Here is a 21,065-nt window from a genome sequence, read left to right as displayed (position 1 = left end):
GCAATGGTTTATCTACCCCCAATCTTTGTGACAGAACCGCCCCTACCCCTGTCTCAGAGGCATCGACCTCGAGTAGGAACGGTAAGGTCGTATCCGGATGGACTAGTATTGGAGCAGAAGCAAAAAGTTCTTTGAGACTCTTGAAAGCAGCTAGAGCATCAGTAGACCATGTCTTAGTATCCGCCCCTTGTTTGGTCATATTGGTGATGGGCGCAATAATAGACGAGTAGCCCTTAATGAAGCGTCTATAATAATTAGAGAAGCCAATAAATCTCTGAATGGCTTTGAGTCCCTGAGGCAATGGCCAATCTAAAATAGACTGGAGTTTGTCAGGATCCATCTTAAAGCCCTCCCCAGAAATCACGTATCCAAGAAAGTCTATCTGGGTCTGGTCAAAACTGCATTTCTCAAGTTTACAGTACAAACCATGTTGTAAAAGTTTGTGTAATACCTGTCTGACTTGTCGATGGTGGGTCTCAATCTCTTTAGAGTGTATGAGTATGTCATCCAGGTAGACAATAACACAATCATGTTGAAATTCCCTAAGAACTTCGTTAATCAAATCTTGGAAAACTGCAGGTGCGTTACAGAGACCAAAAGGCATGACCGTATACTCATAATGACCATAGCGGGTATTAAACGCTGTCTTCCACTCATGGCCTTGCTGAATTCTCACCAAGTTGTACGCCCCTCTGAGGTCCAACTTGGTGAAAATCTTAGATCCCTTTAACCGATCAAAGAGTTCTGTAATCAAGGGGATAGGATAGGCATTCCTGATGGTTATTTTATTCAACCCTCGATAATCGATACAAGGTCTGAGTGACCCATCCTTCTTCTTAACAAAAAAGAACCCAGCCCCGGCAGGAGATGAGGATCTCCTGATAAATCCCTTGTCTAAATTCTCCTGAATATACTCCTCTAAAACAGCATTCTCTTTAGTGGATAGAGGGTATACATTGCCCCTAGGAGGCATGGTACCAGGTAATAGGTTAATTTTACAATCAAAGGACCTGTGTGGAGGTAGAGTATCAGCGTTCTTTTTATCGAATACTGCCTTTAAGTCCATGTACAAAGAAGGTATCTGTCTCTCTTTAGGCTGGGTAGTAGTGTCAGGTGTGTAAATTACAGCCAAAGGGGATACCTTCTGTAAACACCTCTCCTGACAACCCTGACCCCACGAGAGTATCTCCCCTAACTCCCAATCGATAGTAGGGTTATGTCTCTTTAACCATGGATACCCCAGGACTATGGGAACGGAAGGGGACGAAATAAGCATAAGAGATATACTCTCCTCGTGTAAGATACCAACAGACAGGCTCATGGATATAGTCTCACGAGTAATAACAGGCTCGAGTAGTGGTCTACCATCAATGGCCTCAACGGCCAAGGGGGTCTCTCTTAACTGGGAAGGAATAGTGTGCTTAGTGGCAAAGGCTTGATCGATAAAATTCTCAGCAGCGCCGGAATCTATCAATGCCACGGTCTTAAGTACTTCCCTCCTCCATGTTAAAGAAACTGGTAGTAAAAGCCTGTGATTTTTGTAATTATGCGTAGAGGACAAAATAGAAACACCCAAGGCCTGTCCTCTAGAGAAACTTAGGTGCGGGCGTTTCCCGAGCGAACAGGACAATTCAGGCGTAAATGACCTCTGACTCCACAATACATACACAATCCCTCCCTTCTCCTGTACAGTCTCTCCTCTTCTGAGAGATGAGTATTGCCTATCTGCATAGGTTCAGGAATTAGTGAGGTATTGGACTCAGGACTTAGAAATGCGGGTGCTAATTTAAAGGCAGGTCTTAGGTTCCTCTCTCGAGTGTTCTGTCTTTCTCTTATACGTTCATCAATACGAGAAATGAACGAAATTAAGTCCTCTAAATTCTCTGGTAGCTCCCTAGTAGCAATTTCGTCAAGGATAACATCTGATAACCCGTTCAAGAATACATCCATATAAGCCTGTTCATTCCACTTAACTTCTGACGCCAGAGACCTGAACTCTAGTGCATAATCCACTAATGTTCGGTTCTCCTGTCTCAGGCGCAACAGTAATCTGGCTGCATTGACCTTTCTACCAGGGGGGTCAAAAGTTCTTCTAAAAGCAGCTACAAAAGCAGTATAATTGTATACCAACGGGTTATCGTTCTCCCATAATGGGTTAGCCCATCTTAGAGCTTTCTCAATGAGTAAGGTGATAATAAACCCAACCTTTGCCCTATCGGTAGGATAGGAGCGAGGTTGCAATTCAAAGTGAATGCTGATCTGGTTTAAAAAACCACGACACTTCTCAGGTGACCCACCATAACGTACAGGTGGAGTAACACGGGAAGAGGCACCTACAGTAGCTACCTCTAGACCTGAACCTACAGAGGAAATAGAAGTAGGACGCGTCTCCTCTGGAGGATTATTAGCACGAGACAACAATGCCTGTAGTGCTAAGGCCATTTGGTCCATTCTGTGTTCCATGGCGTCAAACCTGGAATCAGAGGAACCAACCTGACTGTTTGTACCTGCAGGATCCATTGGCCCTGTCGTAATGTCAGGATCGGGACAGGGATCCAACACGCAAAGTACAAACAGGTACAGGGTACGTATACCGGTCCTTAGAATGGCCGGGCTAACGTACAGAGAGTATAGAGAATGGTCAGAGACAAGCCGAGGTCGAGGGAACGAGAAGACAGGTAAGCGAGGAACAAGCCGGGTCAAGGATAACGGAGGTAAACAGAGTAAGGAAACAAGCCGGGTCGAAACCAAAAGGATAACTGAGAAACACCAGAGCACTGTGTGACTAGACAGGCTAGAACCACGACAGGGCAATGAGCAACAGGGCGAAGTATGTTTAAATACCCTGGCTAGAGAGGATAGACACGCCTCCGACGAAACCTGATTAGTCTGTCTCGGACTGAGTGACAGGTCGTTCCGGATTGGCGTGATGACGTCGGCCTCCGGGCACCATGCTACAAAAGGAAGAGACTCCCTCGCGGCCGGCGTTTGTGTGACCGGGTCGACCGCGAGGAACAGAGGAAACATGGCGTCCGGACGGATGAACGTCTAAGTCTCTACCTCTCTCGGAGGTAGAGACTTCAGGTACCCTGACATGTGTCCCCTTGACTTCTTTCTCAAGCTGTTACCTAACTTACCTCCGCCCTGTTTTATTTTTTATTTTTCCATCTTCTGTTGTCTCCCTTTATTCTTCCGTCTTTCTCATCTCTTTTGTTTGTGTCCCATGGTCTGTTTTGTCTTCTTAAGTGTCTTGGAATTGCTGCTGTCCCAATCTCAGTTTTTCTGCCAAGTTGGCATGTCTGGGATGATTGTTCTTTTCCCCCCATTTCTTTTCTTTTTTTTCCTCTCTCTTTAATTTTTTTTAGTATAAATTCTGTTCTTGCCTGCAAATATTTTTAGTGTGTGGTAAAAAGTAAATTTAAAAAAATGAAAAACGTGAGAAGAAGAGGGCACAATTAAGAGTTTATGATCTGAGAACTTTATATGAACTCTTCATGACCTTGCACTTACCATATGGGTATGTAACTATGTGTAACATCTCATCATTATTGTATGTATTCAAGCACTCTTGTATCTGCGCACACTTTTAATTTAAATTGATTTATATTTTTTATAAAGAGCAAAGCCATCTTTACCCTGTATAGATATTTTTCAATCTGCAGCTTTTTTTATGAAAAAAACATGGACTATATTTCCAGATAACCTTTTCCATTTTGGACGCTGCACATCATCAGAGTTTTACAGAGCAGTTCCTGCACAGTAGAAAAGTGGGAGCTACTCTGCAAATCGCAGGATTTGATTGGCTGCTGACATCACATGCTCTCCAAAGCCTCGTTTTATTTAGCAGGATCTGTCACTGATGGCCGCCCACACACTGACAAATGTTCTGATCTTCAAGAGTAAATCTTAGTTAAACATATTATAGCTTCTTTAAATTTTAATAAGAGTCATCTATTTGCCTTATTGTTTTAAAATAGATTTATGGAAAGACATTTTTTTAAATTAGTGAATAGGCTATTGGCACAATGTGTTTGTTGCTACAACACATTGGAAACAGAGTTTAATGGTTTATTTTTAAATTAGTGTGGCTGACCTTCACAAAATGTGGGATAGAAGAGATGGCAGATTGATCCCGGAAGCATTCAAAAACAAAGTCAAGGGCAGGGGACAAAGAAGGGTATAAACTAAAATGTAAAACATGGGAAATATTGACAGTAAAAAGAAAGATTGAAATAGATATATTAAGTCTGAATCTGAATGATGTTCAGAGCATTCCTAAGCAAGCCATTGCAGCTCGCGGGAAACACACAAGCAGGATGAAAGCTAGCACGGGCTGTTTTATCTCAGCAATGAGTGCAAACAGAATACAAAACAGTCACAGCAGAAGGGTGATACGGCTAGGTAACTATTATAATAGCTTAATAAGGGTTCTTGGCTTGCACAGCTCTATTTGTCCCGCTTCTAGTTCCATTTTCAAATTTAATATGGGTTACTTCACTGAACACAGAATTGAACTGAAAAACAAATTGCAAAATGTTATTAATATTAAAAATTCTCGAAATGCACTACAGTCACAGCTTGCCTACATTTTACAATCCAAAGCGTTCTTTACTAAAATGTGAATTATTCGAATTCGAAGTGGATTCAAAATGAATTTCAAATTTTAAACCAAAATAGCGAATTGAAACACTCTCCAAATTAGCTTTGTTATTTGTTCAGCTAACCTAAAAGTTTAAATTCACACTTTAGTGAATAAACCTTTCAATGATTAAGTGGGTAAGTACCAGCATGTCAGAGGTACCGGGAGTGAATTTATTTTGCACATTTATAACTATTAAAGTTTAAGGACAAGTTTTGCCCAATTCAGAACGGATCCAGCCTTTGCAACTGCAGTTGATATATTTTTAAAAAATTCTTTATTTTGAAAAGTGTGAATGAAAGTAAAAGGAGCAGGTATAACATGCAATGATGCATGAAAACATTTCCCGACATTTTTATATACCCCAAAAGTGCAAAACGTAGATGCCTCACACTATAATAATAAGAATTGAAAAAAACTGAAATATGGAGCATATAAAGTTGAATATGCCAAGTAACGGTAACAAAGTGTTATGATGCCATATTCAGACAAAAAAAATAAATTGGGAAAAGTGAGTCCATGAGAGAAGAGGAATAAGAAAACAAAGAAGAAAAAGGAGAAAACAAGTAAAGAGATGATGAAAAAGATGGGGTGGGGTGGCCCGGAGGAACAGATAGTTGAAAACCAAAATATAGATGCAAAATTAAGTTGCATAAATAATAAAGGCTGTCCACACCTTACAAGGAATGGGTAGTGTGATGTAATAAGCAGTGAGTTTATCCATCATGTTATCTTTAACCGTAAGAATTTATTTTGCCAAGCTAGGAGGTGTAACGTGTAGCCAGCACTCCACGAAAGCTTGATGAGTGGCAAGAGCTACAGTTAATTTTAATGAAAAATATACTAACTATATGGCAGAACAGGTGGGTGGCAGAATCTACGAAATAAGAGTCTGTTGGTAACATGCCAGGGGAATTTCAGCTAAAGAACCTGTAGATCTCAGAGTGATTGTAAACAATAATCCACTATAGCAACCACGTTTATACCCTTTTATTCATGACATTGGCCTCTGCCTCAGACGATGAAAGTTTGGATCTGTTGGGAACACTGTGCTGTCCACAAGGCAGCCCAAACCAGCTGTGATAAATAATGTCTCTGATCAGGGGCGTACCTAGAGCATATGGCACCCGGGGCGGGTCCTAGTTTTGGCACACCCTTTCCCCCTGCACTTTAAAATGTACAAAACACCCACAATTTTTTTAATGTATGTAGCATTGAGCAGTGCTTGCATGTTTCAATGTAAGCATGCTTTTGTATGGAGTAAGTGTGAGTGAATGAATGGGTGTGTTTGTATGTAGTGTTGGCATTTTAATGCAGGCATGCTTTCGTGTGTAGTGTTGGCGAGATGCAGTGGTGTGGTTATATATAATGGTGATGTTTTAATACAGAGGTGTGTTTGTATGTAGTGTTTGCACTGGAATGCAGGGATGTGTTTGTGTGTAGTGTTGGCAAGATGCTGAGATGCTGGATTGCCATATTTAAGGAAACCAAATAAGGGAGCCATCTGCTAAACAGCACCCTAATTTGGTATCTTTACACATGGAATCTCACATAAGGGCACCAATCTAGGGAATTCTCTACTAAACAGCTAAAAGATCAAAATGTAAAAAGCCTTTTTCTTAATTTTAATCTTTAGGTTGTTTAGTAGATAACTCCCTAATTTGGTGTCCTTAAATATGTCAATCCCACATAAGGATAACAAATAAGTGAGTTATCTACTAAACAACCTAACAACCTGGTGACAGGGAGGGTGACTGGTGACGGGGTGACAGGGTGACTGATGGAGGGGGTGACTGGTGACAGGGTGACTGGAGAGGGGGTGACTGGTGACAGAGTGACTGAGGGGGGTGACAGGGTGACTGAGGGGGTGACAGGGTGACTGAGTGGCTAAGGGGGGATGACAGAGTGACTGGGGGGTGACTGGTGACAGGGTGACTGAGGGGGGTGACAGTGTGACTGAGGGGGGTGACAGGGTGACTGGGGAGGTGACTGGTGACAGGGTGACTGAGGGGGGGTGACAGGGTGACTGGGGGGTGACTGGTGACAGGGTGACTGGGGGGGTGACTGAGGGGGGTGACAGGGTGACTGAGTGGCTAAGGGGGGTGACAGGGTGACTGAGGGTAGTGACAGAGTGACTGAGGGAGGGGGTGACAGGGTGACTGAGGGGGGTGACTGATGACAGGGTGACTGAGGGGGGGTGACAGGGTGACTGAGGGAGGGGGTGAGAGGTGACTGAGGGAGGGGGTGAGAGGGTGATTGAGGGGGGTGACAGGGTGACTGAGTGGCTAAGGGGGGTGACAGGGTGACTGAGGGAGGGTGTGACAGGGTGAGGGGGGTGACAGGGTGACTGAGGGGGGGTGACAGGGTGACTGAGGGGGGTGACAGGGTGACTGAGGGAGGGGTGACTGGTGACAGGGTGACTGAGTGGGGGGGTGTCAGGGTGACTGAGGGAGGGGGTGAGAGGGTGACTGAGGGGGGATGACAGGGTGAATGAGGGAGGGGGTGAGGGTGAATTTACAATATTATTATCTTACCTTAATTCAGGGGCTCTCTCCATCCCAGCCCAGGCAGTGCAGGAGGTGCAGGCAGAGTGGCCGCAGGGGAGAAACCTGGCAGAATGCACGCTCTGCGCCCCCTGCTGGCACACTCCAAAACAGCATCCCTGGTGCTCAGTGATGACTCAGAACACAGGCTGGGAATCCCCTCCCTGTGCTCTGACTCACTCACTGAGCGCCTGAGCCGCGAGGGAGAGGACGACCAGCAGGAGGTACAGAGTGTGGCACCCCCCTACTGGATGGCACCTGGGGCGGACCGCCCCCCCCGCCCCCCCCTTAGTACGCCACTGTCTCTGATCGTGCTACTAAAAAGGACATCTCCGCCCGGTGGCAGCGGAAGGGGAGACGGAGGCCTGGGGCCTAACCAGAGAAGCAGACGTACAGACAAGTTTCCATAAACACGGGCGACAAGCCACGTTACATAGATAGTAAATAAGAGTTTACGGGTAGAATGGCACCATAAAATAGTAAATACGCAGCAAACACAGGGTACATAGACAAAGCGAAACAAGGGTGAACCTAGGACAGGGACACCTGGCACAGAGATCAACACCAAAAATTCCAACTGCATAAATATGACTGTAACATTGTGCCATGTCAACTGTATACCTCTGTATTTGTCAAGCGCTTTATCCTTAAATAAAGTATTTAAAAAAATAAATAAAAAAAAGGACATCTCCAATGTAAAGGTCGCTATCAACGCCTTATTTAATGGCAGTTCTTAAGGAAGAAATTAGTACTTTTACTGGGTGGAGGAGGACATTCAGGGGGCGCGCATTAAACAAGACTCAGGTTTGGCTCATATATAACTTAAGGATAAAGTATGGCAGTGAAAAGTTAGCGGCATATCTGACTCTGTAGACTCAGTTGAACTCCCCCAGTTTATAAGAATTTGTTTTTCTACGCTCCTGTCCCCTAAACAAGCCAAGGGTCATTTTTGGATTTGTTATATCGCCTTCCAAGACCTCCAAATGCCCAACTGTCTGTACCACAAGATGATGTCATGTACTTCAAGACGAATGGTGATAAAGATTCATGTTTGAATGCAGTAAGAGAACATATTCCTCTTCATTTTGGAGCAAAATTCTTTAAAAAATGTTTGACGACCTCTGCATCTCTACACTATAATGTCATGCATCTCTGAAGATGGTGTCCAAAACATTACAGTATGCTGCAATCCCGTTCAGATTAGGAAATCTTTGGTCATTACATGTTGACAGTTTAGACCAGAGTCGTATAGTACAGGAGAGTAGAGTCAGAGGCTGATAGCTCTCTGCAAGCTCTGCTCATATCTGTTCCAGCTTCACTGAGCAAAAATTCCAGACCATCACATGTCTGGGATGTTGACAGTATTTCAGTTTATGTCCCTGGTGGTTTGTCTGCATCAGTCATTTATGTGATTGTTCTTTTTTTTATAGGGCTCAATGTTTATTTTCATATTTTATTTCTCCATGTCTTTTCTTTCTTTTGTTTACTCCTCGAATATGGTTTGTTTGAACGTTCTACTCCTATTGGTTTATCTAAGCAATTACCCATTCCATATTGTAAATATCACAAGTTTTTGTTGTGATCCCCCCGTACACACACCCACCCCAGGGTTATGAAACATTTACTATAGGGGTGTTTTCTATTTAGCTTCTAACAAGCTTTTGGTATATCCAGTCTTTTTTTTCTTCTTCTTTTGATCTACAGTCTAGCTATCTTCTCACTGGTTTCTTCATTATGATGGAAAGCCTGATTACTTATTTCATGTTTTATAACAAAAAAGGTAGAATATCTTGCAATTTATTGTTTGACTTTGTGGATATATGATAGCATTGCTCTTTCAAAAATTGTACCTCACCAAAAAAAACTAAAAAAAAAACTACAAACTGCCAAACAACTTTCTTTAATAAACCAAATAATTCAGTGAGCTTAGTTCTCCGTGTGGATGCAGTAAGAGTCTAGAGATCTCGCAAGGAATTCAAAGGTGATAATAGCCGAATTTGAAACATTCTCTAACTCAGCTATGCTTCCAGGTCAGCGACTTTGGTCTTAAATATGATATTTATTTAGAATTATCACTTTAGCAAATAATCCTGTATGTTGTTCACATAGCTAACACGTTACATATTTGGATGCTTGCGATTTGTGCAATGCACCTAATTAGCATTTTGACATTTAAAGGGTTTTCTTTGTTTAGCATTCAGAGCTAAAGGCCAATACTCCTTCGAGAATTAGAATCAAAGGTCAAAGTCTAGGTAATATCGCTCAAGGGATCTACACTGCCAAACAAGTTCCAGAACCATTTCACTTTAAAGCATTGGACAGGAGGTGCCTTGAAGCTAAAATCATAAAATAATGTTGCAATGATTAAGGATTTTACAAGTATTTAAAAGATCATTCCATTGTAGTATGGACACAAAGGAGCGAAATTAACATGAGCGCAAAGGCCCTGGTAGTTTGTGTTGAGCATCCATTTAAATGACCATAAGGATTCATGGACATTTGTTTTTGAAGTCTGTTTGATACAGGAACTAAAATGAATGTGCTTCCTGCTTTTAGAAAAAAAAAAAAAGTTTATTGGAAATAAATACTAACACATAATATATAAACTAAAGGTATAATTTGCTTTATTCCAGGGGTGCTGGATGCATATTTATTGAAATGCTTCAAGGATACCCTGCTTTTTCTGGGGTTTCTGACATATCTGAACAACTTGAGAAGATATGGTCGGTAAGTGAGAACCAGTTCCTTAAAATATTTTTTTTTTGTTTAAAGGGACACCCCAATGTGGACTATACATGTATTAATGTATTATGGATGAGTCCTAAAAAAATCCAATTTCGAAATACAGATACATGTCTAGGAAAGAGCCCTGATTCTTTTTCATGGACAACCGTGAAATTATATCTCCAAGCTAGCTAAAGAATTTGCACCAACCAGTCCATGAGCTCCCATCGAAATAAGTGTCAGAAACACTGCTATGAGTGCAGTAGACATCCGATTGGCTTTCGTGCTCTGTATGTCTTTCAGATTATTTGTATTCAAATTAATGAAATCCATTTGCAAAATGTGCGTGATTGCATTTTTTTCATGGGGAATGCAATAGGTAAGCACAGTAACCAGGATACAGCCCATTTGATGGAAATACATTAATATTGTAGAGAGATGGTAAGGTTTAGTGGTTGCAGGAAAAGTACATTTGCTTTAGTTTTCTAAAAAAAATGAGTATGCAGAACTAGTGAAAACTGATTGCAACACTGTCTACAGCTACTGCTAGGAAATGCGCCTGTGATCCCGCCACAATGATTGACTGAGTATACGCTAATGCATGGATGTAGAGAGTGGAACTACTGCTAGCGATAAACTATGTATCCAATAAATCCCTTATGAATAAGGATTCATGTGATAGGGTGAGATCCCACAGAGCAGAGACTCCTGATTGGTGGATCCTGTTGTTGGTGAGAGAATAGTCTGTTCGTAGCGGCAGACAGACTCTTCTTAGCTGTGCAGTTACAGATGTTTAAAGGAGTGTATCTTTTTATTTTGTTTGCATTTATTTTACTTTTTTTTTTTAATTGGTTTTAATGTTACTTTTTGCATAATTGCAAATATAATTTGTGATTTGCTATATGATTTAAGTTTTTTTTTATAATTTGTCAGGTAATTGGGACACCGACAGAGGATTCATGGCATGGAGTATCACAACTGCCACACTACAAAACAGGTAAGCTATACTAATTTAGTCTATATTATTATTATTATTATTATTTTTATTATTTATATAGCACCAAAAATTCTGCAGCCCTGTACAATGGGTGGACTAACAAACATGGAGTTGTAACCAGACAAGTTGGACACACAGGAACAGAGGGGTTGAGGGTCCTGCTCAATGGGTTTACATGCTAGATGGAGTTGGGTAAAGTGACACAAAAGGTAAGGGCATATTATTGTATAGTACTTCTTGGGTTTTGTATAAAAACTGTTACTTTTTTATTAATTTTTTTGCAACATAATTGTCACTTTTTATACATTGGTGCACTAGTTCCACCATATAGCAAAATATAGGAATGGAATTAACGGCACTACTAATTCTGTCAGAAAAAAAACAAAACAACATAAAAACGGAACAACGCAACAAAATGAAAGTGTCAGTAAGAACAAAACGAGAACATTTGACACAAAATTAAAAAAATAAGCATAAATATACAAACATTGTGAATACATGAACTGTTTGCATTTTCTCATTAGACAGCAGACATGATAATGTGTTATATATTATATAGTGAGTTATCCCTCCAATCAACTATGTCTTACAAATGCAATATGGATCTTCTAATTGTGCAATACATTATCAGGTATATCTGTACTAAACAGATATCCTTTAGCACACCCACCCCAAAACCAAACAAAAACATAAAATCAAACTAGAATAACTATAAACAGCGCAAGAGTTCTTTACAACCATGGGAAACAAATAATGGATGTGTTTGAGAAGTTAGAAGCAGAAGAGGATGGGATGCATTGAAGAAGAAAAAAAGGCTTTGGGATTTATCAGAGCATATTAACTTTACCTGAAAGAAAAGGGTGTTGCTTGTGACCCTGTGGATGGGCTCCCTGTTTTAGAGGAGTTTCATCCCACCCCCATAAGCCTTTTTCACATGAACAGCTATGCACTGCACAAAAGGTTGGTTACACTGACTCAAGGCTGCCATTTTAGAACAATTAGCAGAGACACATTAATCAGAGAAGCCTGAACTCAGAATCAATGTGTCTGCCCTAGTAAGAGGTATGGCTCCGGGACATAAAGGAGTGGAAGGTCGAGATGCCCCTCCTATTTCTTCAGTTAGTGGTACGGGACATATTTTTGTTGCCAATTTTTATGGATAATTAATAATGCATTATATCTAATCATATGTTTGATCTGTCAGGCTATGCACAATACATTTGTGTAGGAGTTTTATTTGGAAGTACATATATTGTTTCTTATTGTCGCCTGCACAATAATTTAGACTGCACACAAGATCCAGCGCACTCACTCATTCACTAAACAGAAATTTCGAAGCTCACAGAATGTAATCATTTTTTGTTTGTTTGTTTTTTAAAACGCCTAACTTAGGCAAAAATAATGGGAGTTTAGTTACAGTATATCAATAATTTAGACTGCCCAGCGTTTGGCAGCAGGTTCAGAGAACAGAGGGTTGTCTCTAATTTAGATTATTGCAAACAGACATACTAAATAGCTCTTTGGGCTGCAATCTCCTTTGGATGGGTAATATCCCAGTTCACACACCAACATCTTGGCTCCTGTGGTATTGCAGGTTATGTGAGGGTTTGCCTTATTTAATATATGCTTTTAATATTAGATATGATATGCTTGCTACAAAGCCAGCCTGGAGATGGATTCCAAAGTCGGGGAAATACAACTGCGTGATCTGAAAGCAGTTTTAACTCTGGTTACCCTGGTGCATCAAATCTCCGCTCACAGAATTTTTACTTGTGTATTTCCTGATACGTGATTACATCCAGATGTGTCTGGGCTACAATTTAGTGACAACTACGTCTGCTCTCACAGCAGCACTCAATATTTTAAAGCAGGGAGGGCCATATGGTAGGAGTCCCATGATTCATGGATAGTTATGCCACTCCTGCTTTAAACTGTGGCAGATTAGGAGATGGGGGGGAAATAAATCAAACAGCAAGAAAAGAAATAAAAATAAACTATAGGTGCTGCCCCCAGGATCTAGAGGGTACAGTAGTTCCCTCCATGTGTTTGACTTATACTAATATCCTTTAGTAGTCATGTTCACTCTTGGCTCCCACATTTATTTAAACTAGCCTATTTTCATAAAATAAATACAACTTAAAAGTCAGGCCTCTCACAGCTTTGCTTTTTCTGTTTGTAGCCTGTATCATTATGTAAATGCTCTGTCTGGCCACAAGCAGAGAAAACAGCCTTGCATTACGATCCTGGGTTTAACATCCCCCTTTAACCATAATGGAGAAGCCCCTAGAGTAGGAATACTAGGCTACTCCCTCACTGTAGCTTAAGTCATCAAACCTGTCAGATGCTATCAAGATGACACATCCCTTGTTATCAACCTGCTGTTGACTTAAATGTACACTATTACATTTAGAATCTGGGAATCTGTACGCCTAACCCTATAGTATTCATCATGTCCCTATTTGTAGGCAGCACCCCCTCCCCCAGAACAAAAAAAAAGGATTTACTTACCTCTTCTCCTCAGCCGACATCACAAGTCCAGTCCATAGGCATTCAAAATTGCCCACAGGAAAGCATTATATCACGTGGCCAACTTTTTTTATTCCATTGCAGGTTTAAGGGGACAAGGGCACTGCAGCCAAACCACTTCATTGAGATTATGTGATCTGGGTGTCTATAACATTTTTGAATCATGTAACATATGTAATGTATATCTCCATTACTATGTACCTGCAGATTAATTATTAGTATGTATATAGTTAACCTCCCAAAATTTTAGACAGATAGAGAGGGACACTTTAAAGGGACACTGTCGGCACCTAGAACAGTTCATTTCATTGAAGTGGTGTGGGTGCAGTGCCCCTGTATCCTTGACCCTGCAATGTTCTGAGAAACAGCAATAATTATATTGAGGGTCAACTCCCCCTCTAGTTGCTGTCTGTCAGATAGCCACTAGAGGTGTTTCATGGTGTTTCATTGAGTTTTACGCCATGAAACAACTCTGGATATCCTCACGCTTTGCATAATTACATCCAGTGTCTTGAAAAACCCCATAGGGAAGCACTGATTTAATGCTTTGTATAGGGAAGGCCTATTGCGCACACAGCATTAGGTTTCCGAATCGCTGTCACGCCAATGGAGGAGTAGCCTGATCCAGTGCTGAAGGATATTTGCGCTGGAATTAGATAAGTGAAAAAAGGGCTAGTAACCATTTGTTTGTCGCTGGAGGGGGCTGAATAGAGTTTTGTATTCCTAACACCATAGTGTTCCTTTAAGTGTAGTGATGTGAGTGGGGTGTGGCCAGCTGCAGGGCATTTTTGAGAAATTTAAAGGGACGCTATAGTCACCCAGACCACTTCAGCTCAATGAAGTGGTCTGGGTGCCAGGTCCCTCAGGTTTTAACCCTGCAGATGCAAACATAGCAGTTTCAGAGAAACTGCCATGTTTACATTGCAGGGTTAAGCCAGCCTCTAGTGGCTGTCTTCCGGACATCCACTAGAGGCACATCTGCGATGCTGGAGGCATATTATGCCTCCATCGCGCAGAGCGTCCATAGGAAAGCATTGACAAATGCTTTCCTATTGACAGCTTGAATGCGCGCTTTGCACTTGCCGCGCATGCGCATTCGGCTCCGTTGATGTCGGCAGAGGGAGCTGACGTTGGCGGGGGAGGAGAGGTCACCAGCGCCGAGGGAGCGTCGCACTGGATAAAGGTAAGCTGCTGAAGGGGTTTTAACCCCTTCCGCGCCACGGGAGGGCGGCCTTGAGGGTGGGTGCACCCTCAGCGCACTATAGTGTCAGGAAAACCGCTTTACTTTTTTTCCTGACACTATAGTGATCATTTAAGGGACTTACTAATTACAATTTATGCTATCACAATGTAATTCAGAACAAGAACAAAGTATTTTATTTACACAGACTGATTTCTAAACATATTTATTGCAGTTTAAAGACACATTACTGTGAGTATTATTGCTGCTCTGTCATACACAGCAATAATATGGAGCACCTAGAAAACATGGACATGAGGATAGAGGGACAGAGGGAACTTAAACTAAGGACTGTCCTTCCTAAATAGGGACATTTGGGAGGTATGATATAGCACCAACATATTTGATACTGGGGGACTGGGCACTAAAATGGCAGATTAAATTTAACGTAGAGAAATGCAAAGTTATGCACTTTGGGGTTAAGAATGCACAAGCAACTTACACACTAAATGGTAGTGAATTAGGGATAACCACACACAAGAAGGATTTGGGAATTGTTATAGACAACAAATTAGGCAGCAATATGCAATGTCAATCTGCAGTTGCTAAAGCCAGTAAGGTTTTGTCATGTATAAATAGGGGCATAAATTCTCGGGATGAAAATATAATTTTGCCTCTTTATAAAACGCTGGTAACACCTTGAATATGCTGTGCAATTTTGGGCGCCTGTTTTAAAGAAAGATATCATGGCACTAGAAAAAGTCCAGAGACGAGCTACAAAATTGATAAAAGGAATGGAGCATTTTAGTTATGAAGAAAGGTTAAAAAAATGTAATCTGTTTAGTTTGGAAAAACGGCGCCTGAGAGGGGATATGATAACTTTATACAAATATATTCGGGGACAGTACAAACCTTTATATGGAAATCTATTCATAAACAGGGCTATACATAGGACACAAGGTCACACATTTAGGTTGGAAGAAAGGAGATTTCATCTAAGGCAAAGAAAAGGTTTTTATACAGTAAGAGCATTAAGGATATGGAATTCTCTGCCTGAAGAGGTGTTTTTGTCAGAGTCACTACAGATGTTTAAACTGCAATTGGATAAATACTTACAAAAACATAACATACAGGGATATAATTTCTAATTAGTGGGGTAATAGCTGCTTGATCCAAGGAGACATCTGACTGCTATTTTGGGGTCAAGAAGGAATTTTTTCCTAGTTTGTGGCAAAATTGGAAGCGCTTCAGACTAGATTTTTTGCCTTCTTTTGGATCAACAGCAACAACATACCGTATATACTCGAGTATAAGCCGAGTTTTTTAGCACATTTTTTGTGCTAAAAAACCCCAACTCGGCTTATACTCGAGTCAATAGTCTGTATTATGGCAATTTGCATTGCCATAATACAGACTGGGGCTGTGGGGGCTGTAAGAGAGTTTACTTACCTTTCCTGCAGCTCCTGTCAGCTTCCTCCTCCTCCGCGCCGTCCGTTCAGCACCTCGGTCAGCTCCCAGTGTAAGTCTCGCGAGAGCCGCGGCTCTCGCGAGACTTACACTGGGAGCTGACAGAGGGAGCTGCACGGACGGCGCGGAGGAGGAGAGAGCTGACAGGAGCTGCAGGAGAGGTAAGTAAACTCTCTTACAGCCCCCACAGCCCCCCACTGAACTGCCAATGCTGGACCACCAGGGAAGGAGAGCCCCCCTCCCTGCCATGTATCAAGCAGGGAGGGGGGACGAAAAAAAAAAAATTAGTAGTAATAAAAAAAAGAAAAATTAAATAATACAAAAATAATAAAAAAAATAATTAAATAAATAAAAATAATAAATAATAATAAAAAAAATTAAAATAATAATAAAAAAAAAATTGCCCATCCCCCACCAAGGCTCTGCAACACACACACACACACACCACTCATACACACACACTGCACTCATACACTCACACTGCATTCATACACACACACACTGCACTCATACACTCACACTGCACTCATACACTCACACTGCATTCATACACACACACACACTGCACTCATACGCTCACACGCTGCACTCATACGCTCACACGCTGCACTCATACGCTCACACGCTGCACTCATACACACACGCTGCACTCATACACACACGCTGCACTCATACACACACGCTGCACTCATACACACACGCTGCACTCATACACACACGCTGCACTCATACACACACGCTGCACTCATACACTCACGCTGCACTCATACACTCACGCTGCACTCATACACACACGCTGCACTCATACACACACGCTGCACTCATACACTCACGCTGCACTCATACACTCACGCTGCATTCATACACACACGCTGCATTCATACACACACGCTGCACTCATACACACACGCTGCACTCATACACACACGCTGCACTCATACACACACACTGCACTCATACACACACACTGCATTCATACACACACACTGCATTCATACACTCACACTGCATTCATACACACACACTGCATTCATTATACACACACTGCATTCATTATACACACACTGTAAATAAATATTCAATTAATATTTTTTTTTAGGATCTAATTTTATTTAGAAATTTACCAGTAGCTGCTGCATTTCTCACCCTAGTCTTATACTCGAGTCAATAAGTTTTCCCAGTTTTTTGGGGTAAAATTAGGGGCCTCGGCTTATATTCGGGTCGGCTTATACTCGAGTATATACGGTATGTGAGGAAGGCTGAACTTGATGGACGCAAGTCTCTTTTCAGCTATGTAACTATGTAACTATGTAACTATGGTAGCACTTTACAATCACAGAAAGGAATGAGAGAGGCCCTGCTCAAACAAGCTTACAATCTATGGTAGCTGGATAGATATTGTTAGGTGTTTTGCCCTAGGACACTTATTGGTCAACCAGGATATTCTAAGGCAGTGATGTTACCGCTGCTCCAACCAGCCAATAACTACATTTACGTTTCATGTTTTTACAGATACATTCTGAATCTTAGATTTTTCACAAGTCTATAAAATGAAGATAGATAGATAGATAATGGTGGTATCTGCACAAATATATGTTTTACTGATCGTTTTATTAAATCCGACTAGAGGAAGACAAAAAAAGCTTACCACACAAACTATGAACATGTTTTAAAGGTATTTTCCATAAAGTGAGAATTATTTTACACTGTACCTTTAAGAGAGAACACAGTGGTGTATGATATGACTGTATATGCATGAGTAAGAGTCTACTCCTATTATTTTAAATGTATAAGGATTCAGAAAATAGAATACAGAAAAAATCCTGCTGTAATAAACAGGATGCATTCATGATATGCATATTAAAGGGGTAGAATCATATACATGATTTACATTTATTGCACATTCTATAGCAATAGCAGAGTGTTCCTTTCAGAAGCAATACCTGTAAGTTTACAGAACTATCTACATTTTGTATGGAATTTGCCAGTTTAACATGACTATAATATCATTAATGACATGTTTTTTTATATTTTCTTGTATGCTTTAATACAGTCAAATTTGTAATGACCATAGTCCTTCAATTCAAACACTATTATTATTTTTTTTTTTTTTTTATTATTTTTGATGCTGGATAATTCCCCTTCCTCCACTGTGAGCCGTTGTGTTTCCCGATACTTAACATACAGTAGTTGGCTTGTTGGTTTTGTACACTGGTAGGTTGAGTGATACCACGGCCTAGACAAGGGTCAGTGACCCTTGCTTTTAATTTTTTTTTTATTAATAAAGAAAAAAAAAAGGAATTTTGTATTTTTGCAGTGCATAAGATTGTAACAGTCACGCTTGAGGTACCCCGACGGCAGTCCTCATTCTCAGTATTATGCTTTACATTTGGGGAAAAGAGGGTGCATGCACAATTTTATATAATAAGAACAAAAACATAACAAGTTTATGCATGTAGCATAATATTCTGAGGTAAAATAAACATTTTAAGCTGCACTGTGTCACATTAGTTGTGCCTTTCTACATATGCGCAAGATGCTAGGACTAGTATGTCAGGATAAAGCTGGGTTAGTCGGTTAGTCATCGTGTGTGTGCTTTGTAGTGAGGTCGTCTCGTGAGGGTCATATATAAAACAACATAGATTGATATGAGTATAAATCAGCTTATAGGTCAGAACAAGCTACGCTGAGAGATAATTTCACTGTGGTCTTGAGCTCTATTGGAGAGGCATTCTGCTCCCTAAACTTCAAAGTCCTGGTCATGCTGAGTAACAGGTCTAAAGTAATTGGGTATGGACTTGGTGAAGAAAGATAGATAGAGAGTCTCTGTTAACCGATGCCCTCTGTTGGAAAGCGGCACGAGCCTGCTGGTGGGCCATGGGAGGCTGCAGCTGCATAGGTGCTTGGGAGGGTGTCTCTCCAGCCCCAGGCTGGTGTGTAGACCTGCATCTCATGGCCATAGAATCTGTGACTTCTGAAGCCCAAGTTTCCTCGACGTGTGGGAGTGACAGAGGGCCTGGTGGACCTCGGCCACTTGTGGCGCTTGAGCCTCCGTAGGTGTGGGCGATGCGTCAGAGTCTTCGCCCTTTTGGCCTTCAGCCCGGGTGGGCTCGGGGGAGTGGAAAGAGGTGAGAGTTCTAATGCTGTGCCCGAGGGTTTGTCCCCTGTCCCCTGCTGCCAGCGGCCCTGCTTACCCGGTGTCTGCGAGATTCACTGTGAGGTCTGGGCTGCTTGTTGTCTCTCCAATAGCTTGTCCTAGAAGCGGTTAAATATTTAATTCAGGCGCTGCATGGTGTTGTGGGTGCGCTTTTGGTGTGGGAGCAGGTTCTGTGTGAGTCGTGTGCTGTCAGCCGCCATCTTAGATGTGCCGCATGGGGGTAACACCGTTGTGCTCTGGGTGCCCAGTGAGGACCGGGATAACCCCCACCCGCCCAGAGAGGGTTTGGTAGGAGGTGAGTGAGCTAGGGAGACTGTATGCAAGGTTGCCCACAAGCGAGCAGCAGGATCGTAAATAGGCCTCATATTGTGATTGCGGGTTCCCGGTCAGTTTCGGGTTCAAGCTTGGTAGCCCTCGATTCACCTGGGCGTCCCCAACTCGTCTGTCACCCTCCAGAAAAAATACGTGCCCCTTTTATGGGGTTTTTGCCCCGGATTGTGCAGCATTTGTCAGGAGCTTATTCTCGGCACGTCCATTCAGCCTGGAAGCTCGGCACGTCCATTCTCAGCACGTCCATTCCGCCCCCCTGCTTTTAATCTTTTTAAAGTGAGGTTATCAAGAGAGTCTGGAAGAGAAAATAAAAAACCAGATATGGAATTTTGTAAATGTATTGTTGCAAAAACACGCTACACTATGCTGCATTATATTATATTATTATTTTATTTTTTATTATTGATTTTAAAACTCAACTTTCCCTACACCTGCGGTAACCTCACTTCAAGTGGCAAAGTCAACATCAGGGGTCTTTGCAACATATGGAAAGACCTCAGAAGGTGACAGAGCTGCGTGAATAAAATGCTTCATCAAAATCTGGCTATAAATGGGGGGGATTAAGTAACATCAAGACTCTAATCTGACGTTCAGATAATTCAGCGTTGTCTGGTTTTATTAAAAAGGGAAAAGGGATATACAACCCCAGTCAAACAATGCCACATGCAACTGAGCCCCACAGACACCTGCTGGAGGCTATGCGGAGAAAAAGGTACATATATCCACATGTAGTGGCACTGCACCAGAGTTAAAGAGTATTGGGGAAAAATAGCAGATCTGACCACCAGAATCCTACAACGACGAATAACACCAGACCCTTGGGCGTGCCTACTGTCACGACCAACAGAGGGACTAGACAAACATGACCAAAGACTACTGAATATGCTTAACTTAGCGGCTCGAAGAGCATTGGCACAATACTGGATTAAGCCCGAAGTACCCCCAATCTCTCTAGCAATCTCCAAAATCAGGGACAATTATTTAATGGACAAGATGACAGCACAGGTCCGCAACACCAACAACACATTCCAAAATGTATGGGCCCTCTGGGAACAATACGATATATAGAATCAAGACGTTTTAGCGCTCACTTACAGACAGATATTCACTCGTGCAATACAGGGTAATACATCTAGCTTTACCCACAGTTTTCTTTTATTTTGTTCTTTTATTGTATATATCTTCCTGTTTACTTAAAGTACAAGAAAAACCACGACCAGCAAATCAAAACAATCCACAACAATGGCTTCTGCGCAAGCCGCTTGAATGGTATCACCAATATATGTTATGCACGCTACTAACCTAACCTTCCTTTCTGTAACACCATTTGAGCAATAGCGGATGACTAGGCTTCTACGTAAGCCAGCAATAATGTTGTACTGAATGCCTGTCGATACATAAATAAAGAATTGAAAAAAAAAAAAAAGGGATTGATATAGAAAAAAATTGCACAAACCTAAATATAGTGACAACAGTGACAAACGAAAGAGAGCACTTTGTCA

General features: G+C 41.6%; 1 protein-coding gene across 2 annotated transcripts in view; it reads left to right on the top strand.

Moving 5' to 3' along the window:
* The window catches only part of CDK15 (cyclin dependent kinase 15), a 220,531-nt gene that overhangs the window by 120,806 nt on the left and 78,660 nt on the right, over positions 1 to 21,065 (top strand). For both annotated transcript variants that reach the window (XM_063428701.1, XM_063428700.1), the window contains 2 exons: positions 9,816 to 9,909; positions 10,840 to 10,903. In XM_063428701.1, coding sequence (XP_063284771.1) covers positions 9,816 to 9,909; positions 10,840 to 10,903 — 158 coding nt within the window. The remainder of the gene's footprint in view (positions 1 to 9,815; positions 9,910 to 10,839; positions 10,904 to 21,065) is intronic.

Source organism: Pelobates fuscus, chromosome 8 (assembly GCF_036172605.1).
Source record: "Pelobates fuscus isolate aPelFus1 chromosome 8, aPelFus1.pri, whole genome shotgun sequence".
Classification (NCBI taxonomy): Eukaryota; Metazoa; Chordata; class Amphibia; order Anura; family Pelobatidae; genus Pelobates; species Pelobates fuscus.
This window is presented reverse-complemented; position numbering and strand designations above follow the sequence as displayed.